Raw genomic sequence first — 20,135 nt, forward strand, 5'->3', positions numbered from 1 at the left:
TGTTGAGCCCAGAGCCTGATGCTGGGCTGGATCTTGGGACCCTGAGATTATGACCTGAGCCAAAATCAAGAGGCAGATGCTTAACTGACTGAGCCACCCAGGTGCCCCAAAGGTTGATTGTTAAAAAATGATTACTGTGTTCATTTTATCAAATGCTTTTTTGTGTTTATGTGAAGAGGTGATAATGCTGGGAATTTGCCTGTTGGGGGTGATGAAACTCCTCCTAGAAGAAGAAGAAACTTCAGCTTCTCCTGAAGGGTCACGGTCATCAACAGGGGTCAGACATTGCAATTATAAATGATAAATACTTGAGTTACATGATGAAATATTTTAAATATTAATCTGTTTGTAATGTGCATTGGAAAGAGCAGAGGCTAGAGATAGATTAACAATAATCCAGACTTGTTAAATGAGGGCTGAGGATGCTGAGGTGGTGAAGGAAAATTACAGAAGTGGATCAGAAGAGGTTTTAGGAGGCATAAATATGATTGTTGTTATATGTATTAGAAAAGAATCTTCAAATTGATTCAAAGACAAGGTTCCAGGGTCTGGATGTCAATGGTTTTCACAGACTGCAATGGGAAACTGGGAAAAGGTTTTTTTGGGGGGAAAGAATAATGACTTCAGTTTTGGGTGCTGGTAAGTGAGGCTTTTCCCTCAGGGTAATGGTAAGCCATTTGTGTGTAAGGGGGCTATCTTGGCTGCAAATCTCCAGTGTCTATCACAATTCCAGACATGATAAGACTATCTGGATAAAAATTATAAGAATCTAAGTATTTGTTAGATTATTCAGTGATAATCTATGTGGGAAAACGTCGAGTGAGATTTAGGTGGAAAACTGGGTTTAGAGATTTATTTGGAGATAATAATTGAGTCTCTGGTAGTTGAACTTCCTAAGAGATCAAACAAAGAGAGAAAGCACATCTTAAGACCCATGAGAATTTTGGAAAATCCCCCTCTGTATGTCATAAAGCATTTTATGAACCTGAAAGTTGAAACATATTGAAGTTGGAGGTTTATGAGTGAAAATAAATGTCATTATGTAAGTAAGCAACCAGCAGCCTTCAAGATGAAGGAAATGACTATGTCGTAGACAAAGTTTGGCACACAGAAAGGTCTCCAGATAGCGTAGGGCTTGCTCTTGTGTGCCACTTGTGTTCATTTTAGATGCCGGTTAAATGCTGTTTTCAAATTACAGTTGAACTACAGATCTGTGCATGTACTTCGTAGCCCTGTTCTTGATTACTCTAGCAAATTGTCATCTACTTGGTTCTCAGGAACAAAAATGCATTTTCATCCTCCAGACCATGGCTTTTTGCAGAGATGAAGTATGTGTCAAACCACAGCACCTGGTATCTACTGTTCCCCAGATTTACCAATGCTTTTTTAGCAGGCTCAGTGGTTTCCCAAATAGCAGCATGCCGCCTCCAACCTTTTTTTAGTCTTAAAATATATGATATATGACGTCTTTTTCATTTTTGAATCCCTAGTGATTGAGAAGGTTATTTATTTTATAAATGAGAGAATTAATGACAGTACATGTGATTAGGTAGGGACTTTATAGTTCCTTTATATTATATATTTCTTTTTCTTTTAATGGCAGTTTAGAAAATTAACTGTTTGAAAGCATGAATTATTTTTGCTTATCTTTACTTATGAGGGTAAATTCTTTATTATTTGGTTAATTTATTGAGATTGTTTAGTATCGTGTTCATGTTTAGTATCTTCAGAGCCAGAAAAGACTCTGTAATTTAGTGCATTTAAACACCTGAGCTGATGGAAACATATTTAGCCAATGTTAGGATAATTTTCAAATTAAGTATTTTAATAGCTGTTTGGGGTAATGGACTCAAGCACAGGTCAGAAATACTCCTTTGAAATGTATTTTCAGAATTGGCTGTTTTATATTGAATGCATTATCACAGAATACAGGTTATTTCTGATGTGAAAAGTTAAGTTTTGTATCTGTGCATATGATTAGGTCATTGGTGAGGAAAAGGAAGAAAGGATTTTCCTTACATTAATCTTGGGTTTCATGTAGAAGATTGTACAAACATTCTAAAATCCTAAAATATCTAAAAACTTATATGAGTTAATGAAAGTGTTACTTTCTAATTAGGGAAAAAACTTTTAAAAACATTGGGTTTGTTGTAGTTTTAGGCAAGATTTCAAATGACCTCAGATTTGAAATATATTTTCCTTTTCTTTTATTGGAGAAGGGTCTGAGATTATGCCTTTAAATCAGAAATAACTCATTTTAGTCTGTTTAAGAGGAAAGTACCAAAACTGTCTTGTTTCATTTGGCTTCGTTATTTATTTTCCACAAATAGAGATGCCATTGCATGCAGAAAGATACCAAGATTATTCATAAGAATCATCATAGCGGGGCCCCTGGGTGGCTCAGTGGGTTAAGCAGCTGTCTTCTGCTCAGGTCTTCATCTCCGGCTGGGATTGATCCCCTGTGCAGCTCCCTTCTCAGAGGGGAGCCTGCTTCTCCCTCTCCCTCTGCTCCTCCCCTTGCTCCTGCTGTGTCTCTCTCTCAAAGAAATAAATAAAATCTTAAAAAAAGAGAATCATCATAGCATAATGCTTAAAATCATGAAGAGTAGATCTCGACTGCTTATTTTAAAATCCTGCTTTTGCTGTTTATTAGGCAAGTTACTTACTTCTTTGTGTTTCCACATCTGTAAAATGAGAATGATAATACCATCTACTTCACAAAGGCTGAGGAATATACAAGTAGAGTAGCTAGTAGTTAGAACAGTTCCTGCAACCACTCTTCCTCCTCCTCCTTTTCTAACTACTGAGAATTAACACCACTCAACTCAGACAACAGTATGAATTCAGTTCTCTGTCCAGCAGCTTTCCCTCCTTGTATCTCCCAAGATGTATTTAGCTGCCTGTGGGCATAAAGTTAGAGAATCTAAAGGGCTGTCTTTTAAAAATCAGGTGTTTTTTGAATGATACTATATTTAAATTAAAAGGTAAAAATACATTCCCCATGCATGTTGGGGAAATACCTGTGAGCACTGAACCTGCTTACTCGTGATTATTATTCGATAGTTTTCACTTGTGAACATTTCTTAAGTATTAGAATGGAGATTAATCCATATTTATTTATAGGACTAAATCTGGTTCTAGTTCTTTAGTTTTATGTATGTCTCCAGATAGGATTTTAAGCCTCCATTTGGCCAGTTTTTGTTTTGAGATAACTTTCAATATCAAGTATCAATTTTGATACTCCTAGGCTGCCGCTATTACTTTTCAAAATTATTTTAGTTTTCTGGAGTATTTAAAAAAAGATAAGCTTACTCATGTAACTTACATACACTTCAGAAATATTTCTGTAGTCAGAGTTTTAACTAGTGCTTGGCTGTGTGTGTGTGTGCACGTGTGTGCATGTGTGTGCACGTGCATGTGTGCACGCAAATATATGTACTATCTGTGGGCATATTTTCATTGATTCATACTTGAATAATATTTTGAAATATTTCACGTAGGAGGGTTGGAAATGTCTGAAATATCTTAAATCATGGAATGTAACAAAGTTTGTGAGAACGGTCTTCTACAGTCAGGTTTTCGTAGAATTAGCTTCTTCAAGTCACTTTGGTGCACATCACGTAAATCCCTTTGTACTGTGAGACAGCATACCTAAGACACTAGAAGTCACGCTTTCAGGATTGTTTTTATTATTTACTTGAAATGAATCGTCTTTCTACATTATAGACTTCTTTTCCGCGTTAGAGCCCCTCTTTAGGTGGCATGGGCTGGCTAGTGTATGCATGCCCATCCCTAGGATGCTCTTTGACGTGTGTGTGGGTGCACACGTAGTAAATTATACGTTTGTACATGTATGTATGTGAGTGTTCTGAGACTGAAATGTCAGTGTACGGATTCCCTAATGCGTACCCTTCCCCTGAACTGTCTCTTCTTCCCCACTTTTCAGGGCTCAACTTTGCTTCACCTCCTCTGTGCGGCCTTCTCCATGGGTTCCCTCAACTTCCCACTATACTTTGCTCTGCCACCAGAGTTCGTATGGTGTTATTGAGGATGTGGCTTGATCTAGGTTAGAGAATGTGAACTTTGGTCACAGTTATTTTTATTGTAAAATGTGGGTAATTGAATCTTAGGTCATATGCTTTGTACCTGAAGTTATTAAATAACACAAGCAGCTAGTTAGTGTTAAACATATGGTAAATATTCAATGGATGGTCGCTATTACTGTTATAATTATTTTCCTTATTTATATTTGTCTCTCCTTTGTGAGCTTCTTCAAATCAGGTACTGTGGCATATGGTTTTTAATGTCCTCCGTTCCTGGCATATAGGCGATTCATGGATGAATTAACAGAATATATATACCATATAAGAAATATCACAATTACAAATCAGCGGACCTTTATCATCTGCTAGCAATTACTTGGATTATATTTGCTTTGACTCCCAATTTCCATATTTTTCCAATGTTTAAAGGAGTCTTTGATCTCTGTATACAAGAATCAACCTAATATATCATTTGTCATTCTCAACAAATAGTATTTTGATTTTCTGGTATTATTTAGTCATGAGAGAAGCATATGGTTATGCAATCCATTTGACGGTCTACTAATTTGCTTATCATTGAGAAATACTAATTGATAATGTATTTATTATGACAGCCTGCTATCTGTGGTGGGCCAGATTAGGAGCTACGTAGGGTAATGATTGTGATGTCTGAATGCACAAACTGGATTGATGAGTTCAGCCGGACAAAACTATTGTTCAGTAAGGTACTCAGCAACCCATAAGACATTCATTAAAAATATCAAATCCTCTTGTTTCTGTATCCTTATATCAGAATGTCGGTAAAACAAACTTATTAAGCTCTTTGATCCATCCTTCAAATTCTACTTTAAAATCTGCCTATGTTAAAATTCCTCTGGGTTTAGATCTTTGAAGAGATTGAACATAAAAGCACCCTAAAAATATCTTGTCTGATATTTTCTAATTATTGTTAAATATTTTGAGATTGCAAATTTCATTTAAATGTCAACTGTAATTAAATGTGTGCCATTTGTTTTTCTACTCAGGTTTTGCAGTTTGATGGAATGTTTTCCCCCATGATTTAATAAATATTTGTTTTATTTCACATGAATTAATTCAAAACTGGATAAGAGCAACATATTTTAATCAACTATTGTTGTGATGGACTAGAAAATAAATTTACTTCCTAAGCAAACTGTTTACTATGCATTTGAATGGAATTTATCTTGCTTAGTATTGGCAAGTTAAACATAGAAAGCAATAATTAATAGGAAAGCCAAATATGTATACTGCATACTGAATAAGGCAACTGATTTTTCTGGAATATGTCATAGATCTTTAGTGTATAAAATTTGTAATTACTCCATAATATATATGCCTTGCTGTGTACAGACAACACTCATTGAAGTGTAATACTAGAGAAATTCATAGGCTTGTGTGAATTATGCATTTTTAATTGGTACCAACTATGTGTTGATCATTTTATTTTCAGTTGTTTTCAAAATTGGAAGCTTGCTTTTTAATGTATAAATCACACAACCACATTATACTTGCATAAAGTGCTAGGAAGCGAACTGGCACCCTATTATTTCATTTCTCCCACCAGCCCCTTAAGAACTCCAAAGAGTTTTAATATCTTTAGCATGATGGTTTAAAACACATCCCAGTAGAAAGGATTAAGAGAACGTCGTCAATGTTCTTCATATGGGAAAGCAAACGTGTGTGTGGCCAAGTTACTTCTGGCAGAATGTGGTGTTATGTGCCATAGTTTCCTGTGCAAGTACAAATCGCACATGCTCATATTTGTGTTGTAATCTAAATCACATAAATTAGACATATGAAAACAAAATTTAATCAGCTTGTCAGTTCTTTGCAGTACAAATCAGATTTTTGACTGTGCAGTCCCAATAAAATGGCAATTACACTTGAATATGAGCATAGCATAAATTACTTTTCAAACCATTATATTGAGCACAATATATGTAAAAGAAATGCTTAATTCATTTGCTATGGTTACTTTCTTTTAAAGGTTTATTTGTTCTCTGCATAGAATGATGTGGTGTAATGGAAGCTGAAAACAGATTAAAAGACTAATTTCCATGTCAGTGTGCTTTTGCTTTACCTTCTCCCTCTGAAAATGGGCTGTTTATTCACTGAACTCTGTTCTTAAATGTTCACTCAAGCTTCGGGGCATAACTTACTCCACGTGAGACCTTAATTCTTCAAGTTTGCTCTTTCTGTATTGTCTGCTAATGGTGAAAAATGCCTGGGTGGGAGCATAATTTCAGAGAAACGTAAAGCTGGAAATAGGGAAGAGCATTTTTATAAGTGAAGAATTTTCAGTTGATTTCTGTGTAACTAGTAGAATTCCATAGAAACTATTATTGAATATTTGGTTAAGGACCTGAAATTCCCTGTCTCCTATTTCTATTAGCAGTTACATCATTGAATTCTCTTAATGGAGGAATTGGAGACACTGTACTATGAGAGTTTAGGGAGGTGATCCTGTCGTCTGTTCCAGGACCTTCCTGTAATAAACACAGAACCACGGGTGGCAGTGGTCTCGAGGAAGTGGAACTTGGATTCAAGTAGGTCATTGTTTGTTCCTGGTTCTCAAGAAAGTTTAAGCGGAAATAGGAGTTTGGGTGCTTGACTATAAATGTAAGGAGTAGGGTTGGGACAGACTTTTGTTGAATAACGAATACGTACCAGAGAGTCTGATAAGTGTTTTGTGTCTTATCCTTTTCAATGTTCGTAGCTGCCCCCACCCAGTGAGACTTTATGATACAATTTTTTTAAAGATTTTGTTTATTTGAGGGAGAGAAAGAGTGCTCACGCAAGCACGAGTGGGGGTGGTGGGTGGCAGGAGGAGGCAGAAGCAGACTCCCCATTGAGCTGGGAGCCCAAGGGACACAGGGCTCCATCCCAGGACCCCAGGATCAGGACCTATGCCGAAGGCAGATGCTTAACCAACTGAGCCACCCATGTGTCCCATGATACAATATTAATAAATGAGGAACAAGGGGACACAAAAGTTAAACAGCTTGCCTTAAGTCACTTTATTGCCTAGCGTTACTGCTGGTGTTAATTCTGTTTGATATTCATGTTCAGATCTTTTCCCAACATGAGAAAGCACACAGTCTTTCTCAGATGGAGCAGAGCATGTCATTTATTCATATGAGATCCTGAAATTGTGGGTTTAGGAGGTTCTTGGTGTTTGTATATCATCACCTGAATTGCCTGATGAGTCAAAGAAAAGGGGTGGAACTTTATGCCTGAGTTTTTGTCTCAAGGAAGGGAGGTAATGCTAGAAAGTAGGTGTGTAATTATAAAATATATCCAGAAAATAATCTACCTTGAAGTTTTTGTATTTTCTTTTTTAGTTTGTGAGGTCTTTGCTATGATGGTCTTGTGTTAATAAATTTAATGGAAGTTGGATTACTTATTATAAAGATACTGCTTTCTCTGTGGACTCTACCTACCCCAGTTGAAGTGATTTCTGTTCCAACTTTGAAAATTCATGACTTACAAGGAATAAGGAACACTCTTTAATTACAAATCATGAAAATTATATGTATTTCATATGTAGACATTATTTAGAATGTAGAACCATATTCCCAAAATGGAAAATAACTGTCTTTTCCTATTTGTGGTGAGAGGTGTCTCTTAAAATTGGGTATTCGTATAGACATAAATTGCTGACTACTTACAGCCTGTGTTAAAAAAGACTATCTGAAGACTAGTTTGCTTCTCTATAGAAAACGATGTTTGTGCCACGGAAATCCATGTGTCTTTTCTCAGCAGTAAGACGTCTCATGCTGTACAAGTTCAGAAGAGATACGGTAGGTGTCACCTGTCACCTAGCAACAAGCTCACCGCTCTGTGTCTTCAGCGTCTCTTTTCATTTTAAGTCAAAATAGCTATGAAAACATAGCACTTAGATATGCATTTATCTCCAGAAATATTTAGATTAACCTTCAAATATTTTTAGTTCCAAAGATAACTCACTGCGACAGATAAAACAGAAATAACTTTAAATGAAAAAAGGCAACTTATATATCAAAAACCTTGATGCAGAGCAAGGCCAAGATGGATATTTTATAGAATATCTTCGACTTCAATCCACAAAGGCTGCCTGTCAGGTTCCGTAATCGTCTTTAAAAGTTGTGTGAATATGTATATAAGCCTTTATTACCTGACTTTCTTTTTTTATCAGCCCTTGAAAACACAAGATCACAACTAATGAAGCAATGATTTGTGAAACTGAATCTAGAAGACAGAATTCCAAATGGGATTGCTGTACCATTACCAGAATTCAATTTACTTGAAACAGAGCAGCTAAATTACCTTTGGGCGGAGAGTGGAATACCCTGACCAGTCAGGTGTCTATAAACACCTTTAAAAGGTGCCTCTCTGTCTCTGTTTAAAGATACAGGAAAGGGATTTTCAGAGGAACTAGCAACAAGTGTACTTACAGGTCGTGAAGTATGTAGAATGTATTAAACACTCCCCTTTAAAGATGGAGAGCGTAACAGATCATTTAAGATGGGATGAAGAGCCAGCACCCCGTTACTACAGGGTAATGACACAGAGTGCCCTTACCCTGGAGTGTAAGTCCTTCTTCATTAAGGTGGGGAGCATCCACGCGCATTTGGGCCAAGGTCAGTTCTGTTGTCCAGGCTACTTACTGTCTTTGAATGACAAAGGAAGCTTAGAATTCCTTTTAGGCAATTTTAGGGGAGAAAACAAAAGTTGGAAAGGAACAGAATTTAGGAGATGATTCTCTAGTGCTACAATTTCTCCAGGCTCAGCATTAAGACATGAGTATTTACTAATGGTTCTAGGCAGCAATATTTTTGTTTAAAAGTAAATCTGAACTTCTTTCCAAAATATAATATTTCATGCCTTTTCTTCATATATATATATATATATATATATATATATATATATATTTTTTTTTTTTGTATTCAAATAAGTGACCAACTTATTTGCGTTTTCTTTACCTGACCATTGAGAATCATTTTTTGAGCCAGGAAAGTAAGTACCAAAGCCATGTGTGATGAATTTTTGATGAAGACAGTGGCCTTTAAAACTTCTGTGCTTTGAGAAGATTTACTGGATAATTTTACAAACCTATTTGGCAGATTTAAGTAATCTTTTAATTAGGAAATTGATGGGCTATTCACTGTTGCTGGAAATGTGCCGTTTTCCTATTTTATATCATGGCTTGATTTGGATGGGGATTTGGGGAACAACAGAAAGGCCCCTTAGTATGAATAAAGTAGAGATCCGTCTGTCTATTTTTTGGTCTCAATTTTGGGAAATCCTGTTGTTTCCTTGCTTAATATCTGGGCCACTGATTAAAGAGTGAGAATTCCTATGTGTATGACAGCGCGGATTGCTGCGTGGACATGACTTCAGTTAGGATAGGTGGGCTAGATCGAACAGGTGTTCCTGTTACCACTGCTTCTGTGGAGAAGGAAACTGGGACTCAGAGAGGTTGAATGAATCGTTTCAGGTGGGAGACAGAGGTGAGACGAGGGATCAGTCTTCTCAGCTCTACACTGTGTCTTCATTTGATGTCATTTGTGCTACTTAAAGTACAGGGGAGCCGGGGGGAGCCGCAAGCAAGAGATGAGCTTGAGTGCTCTTTGAGGAGCGTGAATTAAATGGAAAACAAAAGTTAGAATTATACCAGGGTCTCCTCAGGTTTAAAACATACAGAGGTCTACGTTGAAGTTGTAGGTGGTTGTAAAGATAAACCACAAAAAACCATGCTCAGACATGGAGCTCCTTTGGAGGGGTTTTGTAAGGACCCTGACATTATCTAACTAGTTACCTTGGGTACGAAATTAATCTCTGATCATCGTTGTCAGATGGATCTTAAAATAGTTCATGTACGCAAGTCACAGAACTGCTTTTGGTACCAATTACATCATGAGGCTACTTTGTAAATCCCCAAATGCTGTCAAAATGCGGGATATTGTGTTAGATGTAGTTCACATAATTTAATGTTTTAGTCAGCAGGTTAATTTTATCTAAAAATACAGATTAGATAATGGAGGCCCTAGTTACTTGGATAAGAAAGATCGCATGATTGATAGAGACATGAGTTCATTTTGTTTTTCTTCTATTTGTCATTCCTAGCTTCATTTACTCATTTGACATTTATGGATCTCCCCTGAAGTGTGCGAGGTAATGTGCCGTGTTTCAGGAAATAAAGATGGGAACGGCACTATGTTAGCATGTGCTTCTTTTTTGTGGGGAGTATAAATTAGTGTAGTCTGTTTAAAAGGTATTTTGGAAAGCCAGAAGAAAAGGTTCCCGTTATTTTGATCCGCTAGTTATACTTGTGTAACTATATTCGAAGGCAGTAACTGAAGGTGCGGACTTAGAGCAGCTAAGTATGGTAGACGAGGGTGCCGGCCGGCGGTGGACGGCGGTGAGAAGGGACCATGGGCTCTGCCTGCTGGGTCCCCCCTCCTGATTGGAGTCTGTGTCTGCCCGGAGAGGGCGCCCTTTCTGGTTGCACGAAGCCATCATCCAGGCTGGCCGAGGCCCCAGCGTCTACACCAGTTACGGAGAAGGATGTTTTAATGTTACCAGTAGCAGCACAAAACCGCAAATTATTAGATGAAAATGAGGAGAGTCAATGCATCCCTATGGTGGAGTGTTATGAATTTTGGATTAAGCATTAGGAAGTTGAATATCATGTGAAAGTGGCCAGGATATATCAAAGTGTGGGGAAAAAAAAAAAAAACCTTACAAAATTGGAATGTAAGATTGAAGCCAGTTTTTGACGTACCTAGTACATTCTGCTAAGTTGGAACTGATCGATTTAGATATATTTTGAAGACTAGAAAGGACAAGACGTGTTTGATAAGAACATGGTGTTTTAGATGACTTTTTAATTCTTTCAAGGGATACCATATTATGGTTTCATAATGTAGAATAGAAGAATTACACTCTGAATTTCCAGAGAATTTTTCTAGTTTGCCACTGTAATATTAAAATATTATTAAAATGTTACATTTATATTATATTGCTTTTTAGTAGCATTTCTCGCGGTAAAAGCTATAGTATATATAGATGCATTTTGAGACATAAATGTATGTATTTTTATATGTAAATGTTATATATAGAGAGAGAAGTGGAGGGGAAGGAAGGAGGGGGCAAAGGGGAAGAGAGCGCGCGAGAGAGAAGGAGACACTGGTTGATTAATTTAAAACTGGAATAAAATTAAAGGCCAGTCCACTTACAGACCAAGCCCGTGGAACTTGTGAATTGTGCTACGTTTCCTTTAAGGCCCTATGAGTGAGTGAACCCTTTCTGTTCAAATGTGCGGAGACACAGGGCAGAGGAAATCCGCCCCACTGCTAGGGTGGTGAGCCACCAGCCCAGAGTCACTGCTGCTAAGAACCCCAAGGCGTGTCCCCTCTGGAGTGTAATTCCGAATGAAAAAACAAAATCAGTTATGCCTACTAAGCTGGCTTAACTGAATGCCAAAGAAAATTTGCCTCATGAAAAGGGAATTCTGAAGCAAGTTACATAATGCTGAATAAAAATAAACAGGAGGACTTTCAAGATACTTCCAAATGGGGCAAATGGTTTTTTGTAATCAGAACTCTCTAATCCAGCGATATTTAATTATATTTGGTGAGATCCAAATGGTTCTGGGGATATGGAAGCTTTTGAGAAGTGGCATATATCAGATTAATTTTTTGAAAGTTACTTGGGGGCGGGGGGCGCCTGGGTGGTTCACTCGGTTAAGCATCTGACTGGACTCTTGGTTTATTTAGGCTGAGAGCATGATCTCAAGTTGTGGGATTGAGCCCCAGGTGGTGGACTCTGTGCTCAGCAAGGAGTCTGCTTGGGGATTCTCTTCCTGTGGTCTTCCCCGCTGCACGCATACTCTCTCAAATAAATAAGTAAATCTTAAAAAAAAAAAAAAAAAGTTACTTGGGTATGATAAACGTGGAGGCACCAAAAGTATTCATATTAATTATGCTGCATATTTGTAGCAGCTGTAAAGAGGGAGAAAAAAAGATCATTTCCTCTGGAAAACAGCATTACTTTAAAAATCCCTTGGTTGCTAAGAATAAGGGAGCCAAGTACTCCAGTAGGAATATTTGTGACTTTCATATATTAAATTTACTTTTAAACCACTTTCTGCCATTTTCTCCTCCCCTTTGTCTCTCTGGTGCCTCCCTTTCTTCCCCGCCCCAACTCTCTTTATCCAGATCTTCATTGTCTTGTGCTCAGGAGCTGTCCTAGTTGGAGATTCTACTTCCATTCCCTCACTTGTTCACTTTGCCCTTTAGCGGCTGGTAAAGAGGAAGCAAAAAAACAAATAACTAATGAAAAAAATATTCTTCGGCTATTGCTTGTATTATGTCATTCTACTAATCAAGAGCTTAAAGAATTGCAGAATTATGTTGTTCACCCCCCAGTGGAAGAATGTCATCAACGTGTGAAACTTTTTCTCATTATTTGATTTTGCGTGTGTTTCTTGCAGGATCCATGTGACTCCAGAGACAAATGGATGAATGAATATCCATATGAAGAGGAAAACAATAAAGGTCAGTTAGTCAAATTTTATAAGTGCAGTGAAAATCTTAGGTTGAACATTACTTTGTGGCCGTTATTCTCGTTAGAGCACTTCTGTGTCTGTGTATGGGACAGAGGTCAATACTTCGATACATATTCTATCTGTAAAGTGTAATTTTTAATTTTTTAAACCTTTAAATATGAAGACATTTATAAGGAAGCAACCCTTTTGTGTGCAAGTCAAGCTGTCATCAGTTTCTAGAACTTAAGCTGGAATTAAACAATCAGCTTGTTGATGAATATTGAGAACTGGAAGACCACTGGATACGACTGATCACCGGGACAAAGAAGAACAAAAGAAGCCAGATTTTGTGTAAATGTATGTTAGTTCCTACGAGCGTAGTCCTGATACCAGCACTATATGGCACAGGACTGCTGTCAGATGCTGTCTTCTTTACGCCAGCTGTGTCAGCTTTCCTCAGAGGAGCAGGATGACCATGAAGGGCTTTTCACTTCGGTTTTTCACAGACAGGTACCACCCGAAATTAGAGGGGAACAAAAATCTTGTGAATTTCAACAGTAATCAAATGCTGGCTATCACTTTATGTGTGGCAGTTATTTATTTGAGCTTTTCTCCTACTCTGTACTGGTTATGATATAAAAATCATAGGCAATACAAAGAGAATTAACAATATTAAACTATCTCTTTCCTAAGATTTTCACACTTAACAGGTCTTGTTCACAGACACGTGCCTCATAACCCTTGTGTAGCTGCACAATACCTGCCATTTCGTCTTTTCCTTCCCACGCTGCTCCTGCTACTGTCAAGTAAATGTACATCATGCTGAGTCTTTTTCTGCCAGCCTACCTTCACAGTTGCTTACAGATGATTTTCCAGGTTATATCTTTCATTTAACATTGCCTTCTTCCCTCATCATTGCTAAAATTGCTCCTTTGTGGTATTTGTATCTGGAAGATTTTCAGACCTCTAGAGTGAGTATTGATTCACACATGATACAAGGGAGACTTGTAGGTGTATGGCATTGTTCTTTTTCTTGACCCTAGTATTGCCTATGTGGGAGAATTTACTTTGTGAAAATTAATTGTTCTGTGTATTTTTTTAAAAGATTTTATTTCTTCATTTGAGAGAGAAAGCGAGAGTGAGAGAAAGAGAGAGAAAGAGAGAGCAAACGCATGCACATGCACATGCACGAGCGTGGGGAGGGGTAGAGGGAGAAGCAGGCTCCCTGTTGAGCAGGGAGCCTGATGCGGTACTCAATCCCAGGACCCTGGGATCATGACCTGAGCTGAAGGCAGATGCTTAACCGACTGAGCCACCCAGGAACCTCTGTACTTTGTATTTTTATGTGGTTCAGTGAGGTGCTATTAAATGGGCTTTGGGTGGTGGGGTCGGGAGGTGCAGACTGTAATGCTTGTCAATTCCCTCAATTCCCATGGTGTAAATACTCTCATTGCGGTTGGTTTCAGTGATTTAGCACCTAGCTTGCGGGGCTCCTTAAATTTAAACAGTTGGCACTCAGGAGCTGGGCATGAGCTAGCACCAGCACACCACTGATAATTTCATTCATAAAGTAAAGTTAAAGGATATTATGGAGTCCCTAAGGCAAAGGTAATAAATTTAAATTTTCCTGCCTCGTCCCTATGTAAATATGGAAACCTTTACTCATTATCATGCAAAATATGTTCATCCCTTCTATGTGATGTTGGTATAGTATTACTTTATGTTTTCATTCAGTTGTTAAGATTTTATGTTTGAGTGGATCAGTATTAACTTTGTGAGTTTATTCATTTTGACAGTGTCATTGTTCTGTAACTAATTTTATGACAACTGAAGATGATGGCAAAGAGAATCATTGTGTTACTAGGAAAAACTCGGAAAATATTATCTTGATTGACTATAACATATGTGATTCATTCTAAATGATTGTGCCTTCTCGCTTATAAAAGTCTTATTCAGAAGTCTGCATAGAGGAAGGAGCAGTGAGTATTTCACTTAATGTGTTTATCCCGAAGAATTATTTTTTTCTTATTGCTGGTTTTCATTTTTTGGTCTGTATTTTCAGTAATAGATGCCTTAGAAGAGAGAATATATTGGTGCTTCTTTTTAAGCCTGCTTGAATCAGATGCTGTTAGTTTTAAGAGTGTCTGATTCAGGGAGAAAATTGCAGAGCTTGAAAATTTATCTTTTCTATATTTTAAGTGTATTGACAAGGTCACTATTAAGATGAAGTTTTAAAATGTCAACAGTGGCAGCAACATTGCCACTGTCTACATAATTGAAAAGACATTTGAATATCGCTTTTAGAACTATGTAGTATGTTTCCAGTTTGCCACTGGTGATAAAATCTTGCCAAGAGCCACAGAATATCATGCTGTGCCTTTCTACTTAGGTTCTAATATTTAAATGGCCTAAATAGCATTTGCAGAATTCCTCGTGTGGCCACACCAAGAGTCTCACTTCCAGGAGCAGTCTTCATCTTCTCTTTCCTTAGAAAATAGCTATATTTGCATTAAGTCCTTTCCTTTACTCAATTTTTAAGTTCTCGTATTCAATTTCATTGCACTTCATTTTGGTCCCTTATGATCTGCTATTAGAAAACATCAAATAAATTCAGAAGAGATCCCATCCTCCATTATTTTCTGTTCCCAAATACTGCCGTAAAATATGGCATATATGTTCTGGAATGTATTTCACCAGTTGCTGTCTTTGTGAATGAGGTGGCTTGTTCGGGGACCCCTTCCACAAACCTGGCTTTGCTCCATCTGTTTTCCAGCCGCTCCAGGGTCTGTTTACCAAGTGCTTCTCAGCTGCTGGTTTAGAGCAGGTGTCCAAAAAGTATGCATGCATATACATTAGCTTGGCTTATCAGAGTTCACATTAAAACTTCTGCTCTGTGACTACCTCTGATGAACAGCTGCTTGGATGACTTTTACTTCTTGTAGTTGGAAACCATGAGGACAATAGCAAGCTTTGCTGAGAAAGCTTTAATTTCCTACCAGAAAAGAGTTTATAGCATAGTGATGGGCAAATATAGTGTGGTTGCTTTAAAGTTCTTTTCCATGAAGTTCCAAGGCTCGCTTTTCACACAGGATAGAAAGAATCGCAACAACCTAGCCTTTCTTCCATTTTGAACTAAGTAGGCATAGTTGCTCAGAAAACCCCAGGGTGATGCAAGTAAAGCGTGGTCAGCACTGGGCTATGATACGTTTATGTAGAGTAGCTGCTTGGACAGTAAACATGGAATAGAACAAACAAACAGAAAAACCCAGAAAAACAAGTCTTGGCTCTGTAATGATCTGTCTATATGATCATGGGCCAGTGATGACTTTTCTGAATTTTAATTTCCCAACCGCATAGTGAAACTAATAACACCTGTCCTACCTATTTGAAGAGTTGTTATAGGGGAAAGAAAGTATGATGTTTTCATGAAAATGATTTAAAGCATAGAGTTCTAGGGGCGCCTGGGTGGCTCAGTCGTTAAGCGTCTGCCTTCAGCTCAGGGCGTGATCCCGGCGTTCTGGGATCAAGCCCCACATCAGGCTCCTCCGCTGGGAGCCTGCTTCTTCCTCTCCCACTCCCCCTGCTTGTGTTCCCTCTCTCGCTGGCTGTCTCTGTCTCTGTCAAATGAATAAATAAAATCTTAAAAAAAAAAAAAAAGCATAGAGTTCTAAATGTGAGCGTGGTGCTGATACTATTATTTTTATAGCACAAGAGAGAGATTCACGACTTCGTTGTATGATTTCACATCATAAAGTCAAAATGTTTCCAGAATTGGAAGTGCCCTCAAAGATCATTAACTCTAACGTATGGTTGGTGTGTGGCAACCTTCCAGAAGAGCTGATTGGTTACATCAGCCTTACGTTGAGTACTTTTTGGAATTTCCTACGTATGTGGCAATTCATCCTATTGTCAGACATATATAATTGTATTACAAGTTCATCCTTGTATTGAGCCAAATCAGTAGATTTGGTAATGATGGAAACTAGTAGGAATATCACATAATTATTAAAATGTCCTGAATTAGGTCATTCTTCCTTCAAGTCATTTCACCTTTGGGTGTCTAATTTCTCTTATCTGGGAAATGAGAACAAAATGATATACAGGGATCTGAGAAATAGTATGCAATTATTAAAGTAGAATATTGGCTTTATAACTTGAAAAGATGGTGTATTGCTCATTATTAAAACATTAAAGCAGGCACCGTCACCACCCTGCCTCAAACTTTTTGACATTTGGTGAACATTGTTTACGTCTCTGTGTGCATATATACAAGTAAATAGAGATGGTTTATAGAAAATATGATCATATTTATACTTCATATTTCTAATGAAGTTATTTTTTCCTCTTGCTTCCAATATATAACGGAAGAAATAAAAAGTGAATTTAAACTGAAGGAATTTATTAATTTCAAATTAATGTCCTTTCGCCAATGTGATGCTATTACTTGACAAACAAATAGACTTAAATATGGACAACTGGTGCTTGCCAGAGGGAAGGTATCTTGGGGGGGGGGATGGGTGAAATAGATGAAGGGGATGTGTAACATGTGTAAGTCCCAGAGATGAAAAGTATAGCATAGGGAATATAGTCAGGGAATATTCTGGAATATTCTAGAATATAGGGAATATTCTAATAACATTGTATAGTGACAAATGGTGACTTACGCTTATCGCGGTGAGCAATGAGTCACGTATAGAATTGTTGAATCACTATGTTGTACACCTGAAACTAATGTAACATTGTATATCAACTATACTTCAGTTAAAAACAAGAGTTAAGGGGGAAAAAAAACCCTTTGGGTTCTGGTAACTTTTTTTTTTAAATGACTGAATTTAACTTTAAAACAGCATCTTTTGACTTTTTGCTAACGATAGATGGGAAAATTGATGACATTTCTTTCTAAATACTTTTTCGCTCTTTTTGTTTTATCATCCTTTTAAGATTTAGGCTATATTTCCAGTAATTTCTTTATTATTCGTGATTATGAACCATAATTCTCAAAGCTATGTAGTCTTAATTCTTATTTTTCTGAGAAATACGGAACCACTGCTTTACTGCTATCTGGCATTTGGTGTCACTGTGAAGACTGAAGCAAACTGATCTACTTTTTCTTGTTTTGCTTTTTGTTCAGATGTTTGTGGACTATTTTTAGTTTGCTAGAAAGTTCAGTAATTTCATCAATTATGTCTTGGTTTCTGTGATTCTGTATCGGTTTTTCCTGGATCCTGCCATTAAACTGAGAAGTAGAGTCTGTATCAATGTCCTCAGATTTTTAAATCGTATTTAAAGTATATCTTCTTTTGGTTTTATTCTCTTCTTTAGTAACCCTGAAAATACATCTAATGTTTCTCCTTGGCTTTTTGCATCTGGGGTCTTCATCTTTAACTTTTGTATTTCACTTACTGTGTTTTCCCATTAAACATTTTTTCTTACTATGTTTTCAGTCAAATTTTGCATTATTTTTTATTTCCCCAAGTGGCTTTTTAAACAATATTTCTAGAGTATTTCAAAGCTCTGTCACTTTATTTTCATCGGTTTCAGTTAACTTCTCTTTTATATTTGAACACTTGCACTTCTTCCTTGAATTTTTTTTTTTGAAGAAAGGTCCTTTTGTTAATTTTTTTTTTTTTGAGTTTATGAAGTGTTATTTGTCCAAATTCTTCATGTGTTTCCTTGGGTAATTCCTCCTGCTATGTTTGTTCCTCACTGGCCTATTACTTACATTTTCTTGAGATTTGCTGCTTGTCTGCACAGTTCTCTTGTGGTTATTCCCCAACTTTGAATGGGGCCATTATTTGCTGGTATCGCAGGGAGTGTTGTGGGCAGGGGCCCCAGTACTTTGAGTATGAGCTAGGTGAGTCCAAATCTTTGACCTGAGTTTGTTATTTCACATACTTTCTAAGTAAAGCTGTCATTTCCAGAGTCTTCCTCGTTTCCATTATACAGTAAAGGACTCTTGAGATAAAGGCTTCTGACCCCCTTCCCATCTCAGGTGGACCCACTTGACCAAGCTGGACCCTAAAAAAATGCAGTGTCTGTACACTCACTCTTTTAGTGGTGCTGTCTCTGCTTTCACTGGGTAGGCCTTTCATAACTGTGATTATTACTTTTAGGAAATTCTGTGTTTTGCTTAAGGTCTGAGGAGGTGTATGTCAGCTCCCAGCAGCCTCCCACATTTCACAGTCTTTGACAGGTGTGTTTTATTTGGCAGTCTGGGTTTTGGACTGTTTTTGCTTCCACAGAAGATGGAGGGTTGGTTTTTTTTGTTTTGTTTTGTTTTTCTTTTTTCTAAATTTGCTTCAAAAGTTTTCAGTGAGTTTTAAAGGAAGGGTGTAAAAATTCCTGATCATTGCCGTTTTCAGTAAGTAAGATTTTAGACGTGTTTAAGGGGCCCACGGAGCCTGCTGAGCCTGCTATGGAGATGAAGAGCTTGGCTCTGTACTCGGGCCTCCTGGTTTTTAACTGTGGCTTTGCCAGGCCTTCACGTGGCTTCTGTATCTCATTGTCGTGTCTGCGATGTGGAAACAATGACCATGATGCCTACTCTGTAAAAATTGTTGTGAAGGTTAAATGAGAAAAAAATGCTAAAACATTTGCATATTGCCTGGCAAGCACAAAGTGCTCATTAAAATAGCCATTTTTATTACTTTAAGCCATGTTAATTGAGTTCAGAATGTAGTCAGTTTGGCTTTAGGAAAATTTGCTCCCCAGACCAGTATTTGTATATGTTTTTTCCCTTTGACTGAAGATATGCTGGGGTGTACCAGCATACCTGGGGGAACTGGGTGTCCTACTTTATATGTCAGCTTCTGGTTTTAGGGTTTGACCGAGGACTTCCAAATTGTTCCTCTGTGTTGATAAGGAATAGATACATCAGGCTTTCTCTGGGAGGAAATAAAATTCTTGAAGATACTGAATATGCTGTGGTAGTTGGTTCACACACAGAGTGTCAACACCTTCTCTCATATTAATCAGGGTTCTCCAGAGAAACAGAGCCAACAGAAGGTGTATATATCCCATATGATATATTATGATTTGTTATAAGGAATTGGCTCAGGTGATTAGAGACTGAGAAGTCCTATGATCTGCCATCTACAAGCTGGAGACCCAGGAAATCCAGTGGTGCGATTTTGGTCCAAGTTCAAAGACCCGAGAACCAGGGAGCTGATGGTGTAAATCCAATGCAAGGATAGGAGAAGCCTGTTGTCCCAGTTTAAGCAGGAGAGGACTGGGTGCTCCCTTCCTTCACTTTTTTTTTTTTTAAAGATTTTATTTATTTATTTGACAGAGATAGAGACAGCCAGCGAGAGAGGGAACACAAGCAGGGGGAGTGGGAGAGGAGGAAGCAGGCTCCTAGCGGAGGAGCCTGATATGGGGCTCGATCCCATAACGCCGGGGTCACGCCCTGAGCCGAAGGCAGACGCTTAACGACTGTGCCACCCAGGTGCCCCCCTTCCTTCACTTTTTGTTCTCTTCAGGTCCTCAACAGGTTGGGTGATACCCATCCGCTTTGGGGAGGGCAGTCTACTTACTGAGTCCCCAGT

The 20,135-nt window shown here is 37.9% G+C and overlaps 1 protein-coding gene across 9 annotated transcripts in view; it reads left to right on the forward strand.

Moving 5' to 3' along the window:
- KLF12 (KLF transcription factor 12) overlaps positions 1-20,135 on the forward strand; it is a 420,803-nt gene that overhangs the window by 120,899 nt on the left and 279,769 nt on the right. For 8 of the 9 annotated variants that reach the window (XM_087865095.1, XM_087865097.1, XM_045811080.2 and 5 more), the window contains exon 2: positions 12,538-12,601. Coding sequence is in view for 6 of the 9 variants with exons in the window: in XM_045811080.2 (XP_045667036.1) it covers positions 12,569-12,601 (33 nt within the window). In the remaining 3 variants the exon portion in view is untranslated. Of the gene's footprint in view, positions 1-1,591; positions 6,611-12,537; positions 12,602-20,135 lie in introns of those variants that run through there. The other variant, XM_087865093.1, reaches the window with a different exon arrangement.

Source organism: Ursus americanus, chromosome 10 (assembly GCF_024610735.1).
Source record: "Ursus americanus isolate L20-20 chromosome 10, mUrsAme1.1.p, whole genome shotgun sequence".
In the NCBI taxonomy this organism is placed as follows: domain Eukaryota; kingdom Metazoa; phylum Chordata; class Mammalia; order Carnivora; family Ursidae; genus Ursus; species Ursus americanus.